General features: G+C 34.5%; 1 protein-coding gene across 1 annotated transcript; it reads right to left on the bottom strand.

The window, feature by feature from the left end:
• Positions 1–438: 438 nt before the first annotated feature.
• LOC121419409 (radial spoke head protein 9 homolog) lies at positions 439–11,061 on the bottom strand. The gene is made up of 5 exons (XM_041613864.1): positions 10,659–11,061; positions 5,070–5,235; positions 4,629–4,758; positions 3,831–3,977; positions 439–2,794 (listed from the first exon to the last, which is right to left on the bottom strand). Exons 1-5 carry the CDS (start codon positions 10,883–10,885, stop codon positions 2,631–2,633), a joined length of 834 nt encoding a protein of 277 aa, XP_041469798.1. The 5' UTR covers positions 10,886–11,061; the 3' UTR covers positions 439–2,630.
• Between the last annotated feature and the right edge of the window lie 6,031 nt (positions 11,062–17,092).

Below are 17,092 nucleotides of genomic sequence, written 5' to 3'. Positions count from 1 at the left end.
AGTTAATTACTTGCATACACTCTTAAAAATGTTGGCCAACACTTTGTCCACACAACTGGTTAAAACTTTACCCAATTCTGGGTAGTTAATCAAACCAATAATGAGTGTTTTGGGGTGAAAACTACACAGTATTGGTTGAAAGCTACCCAGAGTTGGATATTTTTTTTTTACCAATTGTTGTGTGGACAGTATGTTGCCAAACATTTTAAGAGTGTACGAGTCCATTTTGTGTGACAGTTAATATCCCAGAATAAGAATTCTACTAAGAAGTAGCTTGAAAGAAAACTAACCAAAATCTCTTTGGACAGATATATAAATAGATTTCATTTCCTTGATTAACTTGAATAGATCTGCCAAGGGTTTGGGGAATTTTTTATATGCATATGTACAACAGAAGAAGATAAGGACATGAGATAAAAAAATACATCATTAGTTAAATATTTTGATAAAGTAATTTATTACAAGAAAGGAATACATCCTTAACAAACAAATAAATAATTGGACAACCTTTTCAAAAAACAATTACGTGCCTTTACTGTGTCACCTTTCATGTGTAACATTGAGATAACATTCACATACCTTTAGAGGAATACTTAAAACATTGTTTATGAATAAAAATTCAAGGTTTCTGACAATTTAAATGAACTTGATGATCCTGCAATAAACAGATAATTCAGAAATGGTTTGCAAGTACATGGAATGTCCATTCTAAAGATAAACTGGTTATTAAAATAAAACGAGGAAAATTTATGAAAATTTTAATAAAATCAGTTACAAAGCTTCAAAGTTGTTGCTTGAAATTTCAAGCTTGCGGCTGGCACACATGTCATGTAATATCAATGTTAGACACTGCAATTTCTTAATTGTTCATGATTGCTGTAAAATTGGTTCCAGGGGCAGCACTATAACAGTGGGGATGGCCACTACACCTTTATGATTTCCTCAGTAATCGTGGAAAATATAGACTGAAAAAATGTTTCTTTTCATAGGTGCCTTTGCCCCCCCCCCCCCCCCATTAAGGTTGTTTTTCTTTTGTGAGAGATATTCTTTATTCTTTTAGTATAATAAATCAATTAAAGAATGAATGTGTTTTCAACAAAGTGAATCATGCATAAATACATACATACAGTTGAGGCCAGAAGTTTACATCCATGTACACCAGGAAATTCAAAGAAAAGTGAACACTTGCCAAACATAATAAAATTGACTCCATCTTAAAAATTATTAGTGCTATGACAAATTTGATGTCAAACAAATGAGTATGTCATGCCCCTTCATCATATTGCTTTGTCATCAGAAGCTGAAAAATATTTAGGTGTCATTTTCCCCAAAAAAATCTTCATATTTTAGAAATATTTAAAAATAAAAAATTGACAAAAACATTTCATATTTGTGCTATTTACTTCTCAACACAAACATTTCAGATTACTCTTTTTTGATCAGTGGTGACATGTCATGATGGAAAATGTAATGTATAAATCAGATTTGACATTTACATATTTCAATAAACAAAGTGTGAAAATATAACAAAAAATAGAATATATTTGGTATGAATAATACTTTTTTCTTCAAAGATAATTCCACCTGAAATATACTTTAATCCCAACGGCATCCCAATCATATGAAAGAACCTAATAAGCTCTTTCATGTGATACCAAATTCGCCATGGTAATATTTATATTTCTGAAGGCAAGTGAACAAATTTCTCTGAATTCCATGGGTGTAAATTCTTGGCCTCAACCGTATATATTTTTTAGAGACATCAAATATTTAATTTCAAAACGAACGCTGACATGACATTTTGATGAAAATGGTAGAAGACACAATAACAATCATAATAATAATACTCAGTTATTGTATAGCACATACCATAAAACATTGCTATGTGCTTCACATGGGACATGGATATTATTTATTATCCAGGCAATAAATAATATGCTGAGAAGAATGACCAACATCTCACACTGATAATAAAATGTACCTCTCATCAAGTTTATTTACATATTTACATAATAAATGAAGGATGAAATGGCTGTAATATATTACAGACAAAATTGTCAAGATGTCATATTTTCAATTAAAGAGTTTGTTAAAAATCTGACACAAAAGGCCTTAACATGACCAATCAAATTTTTTTTCTAGATGACATAACACCTTGGCTGAAATTCCCCTATAAACCAAAATACAATTATTCTTTGACTTGAAATTGGACAAACAAAATGCTGTTTTAATACACACAAATAAAGTGTGGTACAGTAAAATCTTTTGACCCTTTCCAAAGTACAATGAAAAGTTTAGAAATGAATGACCACAGCATAAATTTGTATACATGTGGTAAATATACATGCTTTGTTAGCTGCATCAGGGAAGTAATTTTTCATGGATCTCCATAACTCTTCAACTCCAAATTTCTAAAGTCATTTCTATCCTCCCTCTGACATCATGAATATAAGTTATTTGTTAAGATAAAAACTCTGTAAAATACATGTACATGAAATAAAATTGCTTAACATGTATCATTAAGAGCTCTCCTGCGGTAAAGGGTTGAATTCAAAACATGCAGAAAAGTTGCTTGGTTTTGGGGCTTCCTTACTGATTTGTAAAGAGTCAACTCAAGACAAGAATCTGACTCAAAGCATGAAAGGAAGATCTTTGTTCTGTTCTCCTGTACCACTGTAGATATAACCAAACTTTGTTGAGCTTGGCACATGATAGAAACTCAACCCAGGCCAAAGAAGACTGCGTATGATCACCAGTCCACTCCCACGTGCAAAGTCCAATGACCAGGAACCGCCTAGAAAGGTAATAATGAAAAACATTTCTAATATAAGCTATTCCACAAACTTAAGTGTTATGCAGTTTAAGCAGCTTTTGCAACTACATGTACCAACACGTATATAAAGACCACAATGTCAGATTCCATTATGAATCGTATTCCTTTTCAATTCAAGTGACCTGCCAGTAATTTATCACCCTATTTCCTTTCTCACTTGGCAGTTTACATGTAACTACCATGTTGAGTGAAATAAATTCCCAAATCATTGGATTAAAAGAAACTTCTTAACAAACATGAAAATATGCCCTATTAAGCATGTTTGATCTTGGGGGATTTTTTTTTTTTTGGGGGGGGCTAATTTACGTTACTATGGTCAAATACCACATACATGTACCATGAAAAACAAAGAGAAAAGAAAATATGTTGGAATAATACTGAATTAAAAAGAAAGAACAGACACACTTTCCAAACAACAAATAGTCTAGCAAAAGACAGGGCACAAAGAATTAGCAAAGGTTTTGAATGATTGCCCTACTAATCACCTGAATGGATATGGACTCACAGATTACACTGCACATTACATATTTTAGGCCTGTATCACTATTAGTACTAGTAACATATAAAATACGAAAACTATCTAATCTAAGCACAGTAGGCAACATATTTTGATGACTTATAACCAATACTTGTGAGCATTAGAATAAAGAACAGGCAAATGATCTTGATTCAAAAGTTCTATCAAAATCAATCATTTAATAATTAACATATAGAATGTTGCTTGCTAACATAACACACACAAAAAAAAATAAAATGTTGTTAATGCTCACACCATATTCTATATCATTATTGGATTAAGTGGTTGTACGAATACAAGCACAACATTGATTTCTGTACAAGTGCAATATTTGTGGAAACCTAATTGAATATTCAAGAGTATATAAAGTAATGAATTTAATTAAACACCAGCTATAACATCTAACCAATACGATTTTAATGTCAGGATGAACAACATACTGAAGTCTATTCCCGCAAAATGAAAAGTAAAACAACTTACCTCTTGGAATGTCTTCATGGATAGCATCTAGAAAGTCTATTGATTTATCAAGGTCAGCTTTCTCTAATAGAGTCTTCTCATTCAATCGGACTGCCTCTCGGAAGTGGAAGTAGTTGTGAAGCTTCCCCGCCTCAGTGACAGAGAGTCCTGACAATTATACACAAAATAAAACAAAATACAGGTAATCTCAATACTCAAGAAAAACGGTGGAAACTATGTAAGCATGCTCTCTATTGTTCTTAATACCCTTGTTGAACAAATATCATTGATATAAATACAAAGTGTGGTACTACTGACATGCTGCAGTCATAATTTGACATTATGCCCAAATACATAAAGGTCACTGTGATAAGTTTGCTTTCAGACTGAACTTTCATTGACCTTCCAACTTTTTAATGAGTTCAAGTCCAAACCTTTTTTGAACTTTCCCTGCGAATTAAAATTCTACATGTTGTAATGAAAATCTCAAACAAAGTCTATGGTAAAAGTGATTTCACCATGCATACATGTATCCCCTGTTGAGCAATAAGGGAAACATTAAAACCAAGAAAGACTACATGTAGACAGGTGATTGACTGTTCAAATTCATGTTTTCATCATTCAAACAAATAAATGCATGAGATTTGAGCTACCTTGGTAAAACAAACTTTATCAAAATAAACTCAATAGGGAGTGTATCATAATCCAAAATTTCAGAGGTGTTAAAAAAAGATTACTTTTCCACCAGCTTCAGTTATGATATCATCAACTTGTTTTCTTTATTCAAAGACAAATTTCAGTTAAATACATACTACCCACCTTCAAAGCTTCGATTTTTACAAACAAGGTTATTAGGGTTCCTTGCGTAGGCTCCTCTTGGAACGATGGCTACCTCCTCATCAATCTTTGCGATCACTGCTGCAAGACGATCTTCTTCCTTGATCATTATCTTTACAAGAAAAAAAATACATATAGTTTTGAAATCACCCAAACTCACATTTGTTTAAAATTATACCAAGATGCATTGCTAATACGGGTAATCAAAAATATATTGGCAGCTCCCTCCCCCCCCCAAAAAAAATTATATACAAGAACAGTACATGTACAGTTTGCTTTACAACAATTATAATAGTATACCATATTTTGATTCTACTTTGGGTATTATATCCAGCTTGTAATATTCTGGTCATTCTTAAAACTCATTAAACTTTATGGACAGCTTTATGAAATAGCACACTAGTATGGTTTGTGTTCTCTTACCGTATTTTCTTCCTCTGTAGCATCTTCTCCTTCTCCTAACTTCTGGATCTCTATGTGTTCATACTCGTGTGATGGATCTCCAATGAAGCGGCCTTTTACCACTGAACACTGGTCCCGAATTGCTTGAGTAGCTTGTGGTAGAAGGCCCCATGTAACACAGTCAAGACTGTTGGAAAATACAAACAATAAATGGGAATATTAACATATGATCTTGAGTCTTCTTCACAGTGGTCACCAACCTTACAAAATGATTTTCTGCGAAGCATGTATCCTTTAATCTATTATTTCTCACTCCAAGATCTGACATGAAATGTCATGTATACAGGTGTACTTTGAGTCGCTCTACAAAACCTAGACAGAAGTCTTCTCACTGCTGTGACTCTAGAATATGTGACACAATAATGTCCTTACTTTTTATTTTGTGGTGTAAAGTTATGAATATTTGATATCAAAATAAAGTTTTAAATACATTTGTTCAAATTCATACAATTTTATTGAAAGTTGGGGTGATAATTGTTATCAGATTGAGATGGTAGCATGTTAATGTAGATCAGCTCACATAGTCATAGTCAGAGAGGTTTTGAGTTTGAGACCTCAGCTCAATGTAGAATAATCTGCCCAATATTTTACATGTGCATTTTTTCTGACATACCGTATCTATTTCTTTTTCATTTTGATGGTAAATAATTATTTAATAAATTCACGATCAAGATTTAAGTTCATTATTCATTGAATAAAATTTCTAATCTATAAATCGTTCACCAATACGGCACTTTGTAACATCGCTCATCGAAGCTACGTCATTACGAACCTGTACCAGGGTCAAGCCTATTGTATTTGCAATGTTTATTCACGAGACCGCTCTGGGCAATTCCACAGGTTGGTGGACATGAGCTTAAAAATTCAAATTCAATATTTTCTTGAATTTTTTAATACTTTAAGTCCTTCATGCATGATAGTCTTAGGAACAAGAAATAAAAAGTTCATTTTCATATGTATACTTTATAAAAAAATGTTCAAAAGTTGTGTCTTCCATTCTGTACCAAAATACTGTACAAGAGAAATAGTGAAAAATGAAATATACCTTATTACCATTTTGTTATTGCAACAACATACCACTTTATATGTTTATATAGTTTAGAAAAGTCAAATTACTTAAAATACGCAACAGCTTTTCAAGTAAATTTGTAGTACTTACATGTATTCAAAAATGAATATTGCAACCTGCTCAGGTGATGTAACGTGAGTAACAGAAAAAAATGACTTTTTTTCTGAGAGAAAATTTCTTCACAGCTAATTGGTGGGATTTTAAATTCTCTTCCTTCAAACAATCTTTGACACAGTGATGACTATCAAAATCATTAAAAAGTACAATTTTTTATAAAAATGATGAAGAAAAACTGTAACGTAACCATCATGTAATGTGAGTAACCAGTAAAAATCATGCAGTTAGGTAACATTTTCTGTGGGATGTAAAGTTTTAAGTCTCATGGTGAGTTGTGAAGTTATTTTTGATTAATTAAAAGCAAAATGAGGGTACACCTCTCTGATGTGACTCTTGTTCATCAAAATATCAGTGGTCATACAATCACACAAAAAATTGAATATAAGTAGAAGTATTCACAATGCGAGAGTGCATGAGTAAGACTTGGTTTCGATTAACCAAACTTTAAAAAGTGTTCGAACACATTGAATGCCCTTACTTGTAACCCTATCTAGGCTGGGGTATGTTGGGAGTTAATATGGCCGGGGGGGGGGGGTGGTTGGGGCCTCCCAGGCCCCCCTTGAGATCTCGGCCATTGGCCGCACGATCACGCCGAAAATTTGCATGCAGGTTGTCTTGGACATAATCTACAATACTATACAATAATTTCATGCAAATTGGTATTAAGAGATTATGCTAATTTATGCATAATTAGAAAGTGAAATCATACTTTTCCCTCTTACTCCCTAATAAAGCTCCAATTGTTCCAATTTTTGGTATAAAATCTCTTTTTGATGTTCCTAACAATGAATTTTACACACATTATTGAATTTTTAATGACATTTGTGTTGTTAAGCATACATGGACAAAATGTAATGTGAATAACCGTAACGTGGGTAACCATATTATCTGCACCCCAAGTAAAAACCGTGCGTTCTTTATTTTTTTAATTATGTACAAAGTTTGTCTCCCTAATATACTTCTTTAAAATGGATATAATCAACTTTCATAAAAGCCTTGTATGAGGAGATTTTTCACTTATGTCGACTTTTCATTTTATGCATGTCGAAATCATGTAATGTAACCGACACATTCCAAAGATTTGCCAGGAGCATAAGAAAATTTCCCAAGTTTTGTTTTTATACAAAGGATAGTCAGACTGTGTACTTTGTTGTGATAAGGAGATGTTTCGTTACTATCAATAATAATGGAGTTACAGCTCCAAGTATGAGTCAAGGTGTCTCTAAATGTAACGTGAGTAACCGTGGAATAGCCCTTCTGGAAAGAAACCTCTCATTTTTCTGATTTTTTGTGTGGAGTGGTTGCCTTGTTCATTGAATGAGTGTCTATAGACTATAACATGTCTTTGCAGCTAAGCTATAACAAAGACGGCAAGATGGCGACATTAACAGACTGTAAGTAAACGCTCCTCTACTTTATACAAAGGATAGTCAGACTGTGTACTTTGTTGTGATAAGGAGATGTTTCGTTACTATCAATAATAATGGAGTTACAGCTCCAAGTATGAGTCAAGGTGTCTCTAAATGTAACGTGAGTAACCGTGGAATAGCCCTTCTGGAAAGAAACCTCTCATTTTTCTGATTTTTTGTGTGGAGTGGTTGCCTTGTTCATTGAATGAGTGTCTATAGACTATAACATGTCTTTGCAGCTAAGCTATAACAAAGACGGCAAGATGGCGACATTAACAGACTGTAAGTAAACGCTCCTCTACTTTAGTGCCAAAGCTTACTTTTTTTAGCCCATTTACATAAGTTAGGAATCGAACCCTGAAACAAGTATTGTTTTGGAGCATTATTTGTTGCCCAATTCATCGGTACATGTTGAGAGAATCAGAAAGCCTACATAGACCGTAGTAGAATGATTTTTACTCTCCAGGAGCTTCCTTGCTACGACTACAAGTACAAGGTTAGTATGCTATCCTTCTAAAGGTACGGTGTAGTAAAGTTAGAGTCACTCATTCAATGAACAAGGTTATGAACACTTGTTCACTGCTACCATCCTGCCTGTGGAGAATCTACAGGTAGGACTATGGTATGCCAATGCTGTATATAGCACACACTTTAAAAAATCAATTGAAATATCACTTTTGTGACCAAAATTTCTAATTTCCATACAGTTGCAATTTATTTTTCATGAGTAACTTGGGAATAATTTTTGTATTCACCAGAATGCTCAAAAACTTGAATTTTGGACATATTTTTGTGTACGCCCTCTATTGGTGGAAAGTAATATGGCAAGAGAATTTTCATTTTTTTATCTCTATTTTTAATTAAGAAAAAATGATTTAAAGAATCAAATTCAAATAAGAGCCAAGTTGTATGAATAATAGGTGTAATGGAAACTGCCATTGTAAAGAAATCAAGCATTTGCCCCAAAGAAAAAGAGAAAATAAGCCAAACATTGCCACCCTTATTTTGCCACACATGGAGATATAACTGAGAACAAGGTTATATCATAACCTTGTTCATTGGATGGTGGTTATGAATATGATTAACCCAGGGGCTTACCGTGTATTTGACCATACTCATGGGACTAGCGTGATTTATGGTCTAAATATTTCTCCAAATGAATTGTGAAAATAGAAATTATGCACTTACCACGATTATATGGATGAAGGTCTAACAAGTGGCAGTTTCCTGACATCTGGGCACAGACTGGAACCTCAAAAAACGAAAAGTTCTCTCCTACCCCAGTCTCCATCGGCCATTTTCTTACGATTCATAACAAAAATGGCCGGTCGAGACTGGGGTAGAAGGAGAGAACTTTTCGTTTTTTTGAGGTTCCAGTTTGTGCCCAGATGTCGGGAAACTGCCACTCGTTAGACCTTCATCCATATAATCGTGGTAAGTGCTTGATTTCTGTTTTAACTATTTATTCAGAGAATTATTTTGACCATACTTCACGCTAGTCAGGTATGGTCAACACGTAAGGTCCTGGGCTCCCGCCCGCTACGCGGGCAGGAGTTCCCTGGGTTAGAATATGATAGGATGGAGGGTTTATATTTTTGAAGCCTTCTTTTTTGTCTTTGGATTACACAATCATCTTCTATTTTATTCTTTATAATATTTCCTAACATTTTTGTACTAAAAACTGATGAAACTTCGCTTGTAAATTTTTCCAATTGACATTCTAAAATTGATCGTCCGGAAACACAACCTGTCCGGACTCACAACTGGGTATATAACCTTGTTCATAGAATGAGTGACTCTAACTTTACTACATGTATGATATATGATATAACCTTGTTCAGTAGAGGCGCACGGCCAATATGGGAGACTCTCTCCAATAGGGGAGACAATCTCCCACATTGGAGACTTGCTTTGCAAAAGGACAAAAGAAACAACACCAACAAAAGCACAATTTTTTCACCCAAAAGTTTGTCTCGCTGAGGTCAGAAGCCCATTTGTTTTGTGTGTGGATGACAACAAAAATCCTTATCAAAACAAAAGTAGACGGTGAATTTTTAAAGTAGACGGTGAAAAGGTGTAAATTTTCATGAGGAATCTGCTTATCACATTTTTATTTGCCGCCAAGGTAATCCTTTTGCCGCAAATGTAAACAAAGGAAATTAGTCTCCAAAACTGGAGACTGTCTCTAAAATTGGATACCCAAATTCTTTATAAAAGTCTCTGATATTGGAGATAATCTCCCACATTGGAGACAGTCTCCAATATTGGCCGTGCGCCTCTACTGACTATGCTTGTTAGGCCTATATAATAAATGACTTCGATAGACCATATGATAAGGCTATAAACCTTGTTCATCATAGAATCACTTGTTCACTGCTACCATCTGGCCTGTAGAGAATCTACAGGTAGGACTATGGTATGCCAATGCTGTATAGAGCACACACTTTAAAAAATCATTAAAATATCACTTTTGTGACCAAAATTACTAATTTCCATACAGTTGCAATTTATTTATCATTAGTAATGTGGGAATATTTTTTGTATTCACCAGAGTGCTCAAAAACTTGAATTTTGGGCATATTTTTATGTACGCCCTCTATTGGTGAAAAGTAATATGGCAAGAAAATTTTCATTTTTTTATCTCTATTTTTAATTAAGAATAAATGATATAAAGAATTAAATTTAAATAAGAGCCAAGCAGTATGAAATAACAGGTCTAATGGAAACTGTCAGTGTAAAAAATCAAGCATTTGCCCCAAAGAAAAAGAGAAAATAAGCCAAACAATGCCACCCTTATTTTGTCACACATGGAGATATAACCGAGAACAAGGTTATATTATAACCTTGTTCATTGAATGAGTGCATTCAATGAGTGTGATGAGGCCGTGCATTTGCTAACACAAATGACAGCATATGGGACTAATGACAAGTTAAAGTAGATTTTGTAGTTTTTACCTGTAAAGGGTTTTTCTGTCGACCATTTCGTCGTTTCCACATCCTTGGGCAATAAAGTAGTCACCCTTTATGCCCATGATTTTCCCCCAAAAGAAGACACGGCTAAATTTGTAGTTATTTTGGAGGATAACGAGCGATGTCTGCAGTGCAGCGCTCTGTTCTGCGCTCAGCACAGTGCCACAGGATCCAACATAACTGATGTTTAAATGAAGCCCTTCCGAATCCATCGTGATATTTTGTCTCCAAGAAATCCTCAAAGGGGTATATATTCTTTAAATGAACTCTGATGTATGAAAGAAAGAGTTTTTAAACCTGAAATCAAACGTTTTATGGTGCGAACACATCGACGGTCGTCTCGTCCTGTTGCTCAATGCTCAATCAATTGTTTTGATGTCGTCATGGAGCTCTGCGCATGCGCTGTAGTCGGGTACTCTCGAACGTAGTTGAGATGAGCAAGCAAGAAGCGGCCTTCGTCGGCTGGTGCCTCTCTCGAAGTCCTGCATTCGTTGACATATAATTTCAATTTATTTGTTTCTTATGCAGTACCTTAAGAGAAATGTTCCATTTCCCCCAAAAAGTATGTTTCTCAGTTTGAACATAAAGTGGATGTTTGAATTAATTTAAAATCTCAATCAAAAAAAGGGCAAAAAGAACGTACATTTTTTGTTCAGTTATGCTTTCAAGGGCAAAGTTAACGAACATTGACATGGATCACTTTTTTTGTAAAAAAAGGGTGTCTTAACAGTCTTGCGCTATATCTTCCAGTCAGGTCAATCTTCTCTTTATTGCATATAATACGGTTTTGTAGGTTTTAAAATGTTGAACATTTTCAACGGTTGTTACTTATGATCTCCTCACACTTTCCCTAACTACTTTTCCTAATTTTTTTTCCACTTCTCCTTTCTCTTTTCTTCCTTTTAATTTGATTTTTTTAATCTATTCACATTGACACATTCCATGAAATATATAATTCTTCTTGAACACATAACATGATGATACGAGGGAATAGTAATGTTTTTAATTAAAGGTAAGTCCTCCCCCAGAAATATGTTGATTTGAATAAATAGAAAAAAAATCAAACGAGTATAACACTGAAAATTTAATCAAAATCGGATGTAAAATATAAGAAAGTTATGACATTGTAAAGTTTCGCTTATTTGTCACAAAACATTGATATGCACAACTCAGTGACATGCAAATGAGACAGAGTCGATGATGGCCCTCACTCACATTTTTTTATTGTTTGAATTATACAATATTTCATTTTTTACAGATTTGACAAAAAAGACCGACTTGATTGAACCATATAGTATTATACAATGCTAATTCTATATGTTCAGTGAGGAATTAAATGTTGTTTCAATAGGGAGAAAAATGAAATATTTCATGTTTCATATAATAAAATACAAAAGAAATAGTGAGTGAGTGATGTCATCAGTCTCCTCATTTGTATACCGACAAGGATGTGAATAATAACTGTTTTGTGAAATTAAGCGGAACTTTAAATGTCATAACTTTCTTATGTTACATCCGATTTTCATGAAATTTTCAGTGTTATGTTTGTTGGATTTCTCTTTTTATTCAAATAAACTTTTTTGCTGGGGTGGACTTGTCCTTTAATTACTTATTCATTAGCTTTCATTTGTTTTTTTTCACAGTAAGAAATAGGGGTTCAAATTTGAACCTTAAGCCAAGGGTTAGTACAATAGCAGCAGCTCAAAGGGTGCTAATTAGTGCAATTTTGCTTTTTTTGGACCTTTAAGGGTGCAATTAGCTATATTAATCACCCTATATAGGTTGTAGAGAATGAACCATAAGAGTTCAAATTTGAACCTTTTTGAATGTCAAGTATTATGAACCTTAAAAGTTTCAAATTTGCACCTTTTAGGAAGCACACGAGCATTCATTGGTGCAAATAAAAGTGCATCTTTGCACTTTTTCCACTTAGGGTGTAAGAATACACTTCAAAAGGTAGGTACAAATATAAATTTAGGGTTGAAAAATGTATTTAAGTGTTGTGTTTACAACGCTAAAAGCCTACCGTATTTATTTTCATAATAAAATAATAAAATAGTTCTCTGATTATTTATAAGCATGTAAATAGACATTTGAAAGTCAGGGGTTCGATCCCCGGTCACGGCTCTAGTGCTCTTTTCAAATAAATGGGAATGATATATGCATTCTTACTAGGTGTGCACTTGTTTGTTTGTTTGGTTTTTTTTTTTTGGGGGGGGGTTAAAGTTCTCAGGAAGGAAAGTACCAAATTAAAAAAATTTCGTGCCAATAGGACAATTGGCGTACAAGTTCAAGTTTTAATTTAAACCAATCAAATACGAAACATGTTACATAAATTGAAAAAAAAAATGATGACATATGATAGGATTGGGACCCCAGAGAAGCACAGCTTGTGAAAGTTATATAGAACATTACAACAAGAATATTGATGGAAAAATATTTACGATGATAATTAAGAAAGTAAATAAGAAAAATACATACATGAATCCACACACATCCTCATGTTTCAAGATTTCGTAATCTCTCAAATAAATATTTTCGACATAGGCAGTCTTGAACTGGATCTGGTGTGTTTTTGTAACTTATTTCATTCTTTGATACAAACTATCACCAAAAAAAATCAAAGCAGTGTTTGTTCTTGCGAGTGGTTGATGCCCGGGGGGGCACTCAGTATATAATGCATAGTGGGTATGTGCCGCGGAGGGGACCCCCATTTTCACACTCAAAATTCCGTTCCAAGGCATAGCATTTTTGCCTTGTTGAGAAAAAGAACAAAGAAAGCCGCTCCAAGGCATAGCATTTTCTTCTTATCGAGAAAAATGAAGAGAGAAATCCGCTCCAAAGCTTCGCATATTTTTCGTTACGCCGCTCCGATCGCATTGAACGAGCCGCAATTTTGATGAAAAGCGGCCGGAGAGCTCCCCCGGCGGAGGCCGCGCTTGCTGCATCATGCACACATGACCGATCCATAGGGATGCATACGCACTCACACGCTGGCGATCCGTTCCTAGGACCCCCGTTTTCACAAACATTTGTCGTTCCGAAGCCCGTTCCGAGGACCCTCCTTTTTACAATAAGCCCGCTCCAAGGCCCCCGTTTTTTGTCTCGCCCGCGGCACACCCCCACCACTTTTTTGGTCGAGTGCCCCCCCCCCCGGGGTTGATGGATAAGATTTCTCTGACATGTATTTAACGTACGGTCCTTTGAGTTAACAACAAATGCATCTTAAAACAGAACAATTTTTAGAGGATTGTGACTTGTACACAAATGTCAAACAATTCAAGGATACTATATCATCAATAGGCAGAATCTTCAGTTGCAGAAATGAAGGTATACTTGTACTTCTGTAATTCTAGTATGTCATGAGTCAGATAACGTAATTCTGAAGAAAATAGCTTGTTTAAATGGTTCGTATAGGTATTTCCCCATGCAACATTACGATAAATTAAGTGTGCATGGCGCAATAATAGCATTCTAAAGAGTTAGTTTGCTGAGGAAAAGAGAAACGTAACTTATAAATGACACCAACACTCCTTGATACCTTGGCACAAACCCCGGAGGGACCACTTACATTGACGAGTGGATACCATAGCATGCGCGACCAAAAAAACACGTAAAAAGGATGTCTTTTTCACGATAGGGCACGTTACGTACGTAACGTGATAAGGGTGTCAAAAACACAAAAATAATGAAAAAAGGGTATCTATTTCGCTAGGAAAATTACGTGTTTAGAGTCGAATTTGCGGGGATGATGAAACAAAATTAAAATGTTTTATAAAGGATGTCCTTTTTGCCCCAACACTTCGTGTTTAGAGTCCGATTTGCGCGAGGTGTAGAAGGTGGGATCCTACTAAACCAAACTACTGTAAAGCCGACGACCGAAGGACCCGTAATAATAAAACATTCCTGTACTTGTTTAGGGGTTCATTTCAGGGACTATTTGCCAAGAGTATCGTTTTGTTTCCAAAACTTGTTAAGGGTAGGGTTTCACACGCCAATACTTGTTAAGGGGTGCATTTTCAGAATATGGAAATTACGTGTTTAGGGTGCTTTTCGAGACCCCATGGTCGCGCATGGTATCCACTCGTGAATGGAAGTGGCCCCCGGGGCACAAACATAACTGAGGTGCTTTTTCCATGATGAGTGATCATCAAATACAACTCCCAGAAATCTTACATCTTGGCTTCGATTGATATGATGACCTCCTATTGATAATGTATCAATATCATCAGGGATTCTTTTACCCCTTGTTCTAAAAACAACACATTGTGTTTCACTAGCATTTATTAAAAGTTTGTTACAGCAAAACCACTTGAATATATTTTGAACTTCATTGTTTGTTGAAAATATAAGATTATGCGTATCTGTATGATGGGGAAGTAAAATCCATAATTTATTGTTCGAAATAGACATGAAATGAAATACTCCGAAATTTTGCTTTGCCCAATTGATCGTGGGCCCGGCAGCCGCTGTGCAGCGCCTGATCAACGAGGCTCTATCCCTTTAATCGTTGAACGCTAGATGGGGGGGGGGGGTAAGATTGGGGCCCTGGGGGCAATGGACCCCAAAATTTTTACGATGGAGCAAAAAGAAAGAGAAAGGAAAAGGAAAATGTAAGATATATTTTCAAAGACGAAAGCTGCCACAAAACAGCGGAGTCGACGGATACATGTTTACAAAATCATTCAAAGTTTTATTTGTAATTAAATGAACTCTGGACATGATAAAGATCGCATTTAGATTTCATTCAGAAATTATTTACGAATGGAAGGATAACAGTTCAATATACTGAAAGAATAATTTTTTGAAGACTGTATATTCATAATAATCAATTAAAAGAAAATATCAGTTTAAACGAATGCAGGAGACCGCCATCGTGAGCGGTTAAGGTTTAAAATGATGGCGGCCTCGTAAAAATATAAACATTTCAGATCAGATTTTTCATTAGAATTGAGCCTTATTCAGCCAGTATAGTCATTTCAGCTCTTATTAACTAGATTAGTGTGTTGATAAAATAAGCAAATAATGAAAACTGAATCCCAGTTATCATGAATAAATTAGCTTTTCGAATACAGAAACTATAATTTTTTTCATCAATTATTGTTAATTTATACTGAGCGGTCTTAGAGAAGTGATCAAAGACGATTCCACGGTCCGCCTTATTTTGGAACCCAGAAGAGTGACAAATATCACTTTGGAGAATTTCCATCACAGAACAATAAAGTTGTGATTTCAAAAATTCTTCGTTATTTAGTGACGTCACATAATAATAAGCCTTCCATGTTATTTTATGTCAGATAATATGAAATAAAATGTAAAAATAGAAATAACATACCGTGCATTCCAACATGTGAAACATTAAAAACCGAACGATTTCCTTCTATTAATAGGGGCTAATTTTCCATGCTTTTTTGTTTCGTACTGTTATATTTTAGATAATTCTGCCCCTCTCTTGCATTTTTCCCCTTTCTTTTGATTACAATAAAGATGTTGAAGAAGTGTGACATTTAATATATATATATATAAAGGAAGAGGAATATATTGTATAAAAGAAGGAAGAATATATTGTATACTATATTAACGGATCAATATAATCCCGAAATATGATAATGTACTCAAACACAAGATATAGTATAATACTTCAACGAATTGTCATTTTACTTGAAACATTCACAGTATTACCTACACAAGATCTACCACTACCTCAGATGAACAGAATCCACAGTTAATCTCAATGCCGGTAAATACCTTGTCCTCCCAATCATTTCTATTGTATTCCACCGTCTCGTTTAAGCCATTACCCCCTCTGTTGTTATTTTTTGTTATCTTATTGTAATCCTGTTCTGTACTCAACCCCCTCTGTTATTTTTGCTATTTAGTTATCCTAGTGTAATCATTCTGTTCTGTACCCTTGATTACCCATTATTTACTTTGTTGTTATTACGATTTTATTTGTATGGTTTTGTTCCACTTTGTTTCAATGCATTATAGGCCTGATGAAGGCCCTATAATTCTGGCCGAAAGCTAGCCCAATTAAAGAGACACTTGAAGCTACGTCTTGCATCAATGATTGAGACATTTACGTCTATATATATATATATATATATATCAAGGAGTTGTTCCTAATAGGTTTCGGTTCCAATTTCATTGTTGAATCTGAAATATAGAAATGAGTTTATTTATAATGAGTTAGTAATAAAGTGAATATAAACGTAGGATGGGACTAAAATCATGAAAATATGTGTGTTCAAGCAGATTTGAGTCGAATGACAGAGGCGATAACTGGGGTCTATAGATATATCATTATGATCATGAGGTAAAGCCAAGCTAATAATATTACTTAATTAAGACATTCATTCCTTCATACCTACAAACTTATTTTCTGTATGGTTTATATTCTATTTGCAGTTGGTCTACTT

Source organism: Lytechinus variegatus, chromosome 7 (assembly GCF_018143015.1).
Source record: "Lytechinus variegatus isolate NC3 chromosome 7, Lvar_3.0, whole genome shotgun sequence".
Taxonomy (NCBI): Eukaryota; Metazoa; Echinodermata; class Echinoidea; order Temnopleuroida; family Toxopneustidae; genus Lytechinus; species Lytechinus variegatus.
This window is presented reverse-complemented; position numbering and strand designations above follow the sequence as displayed.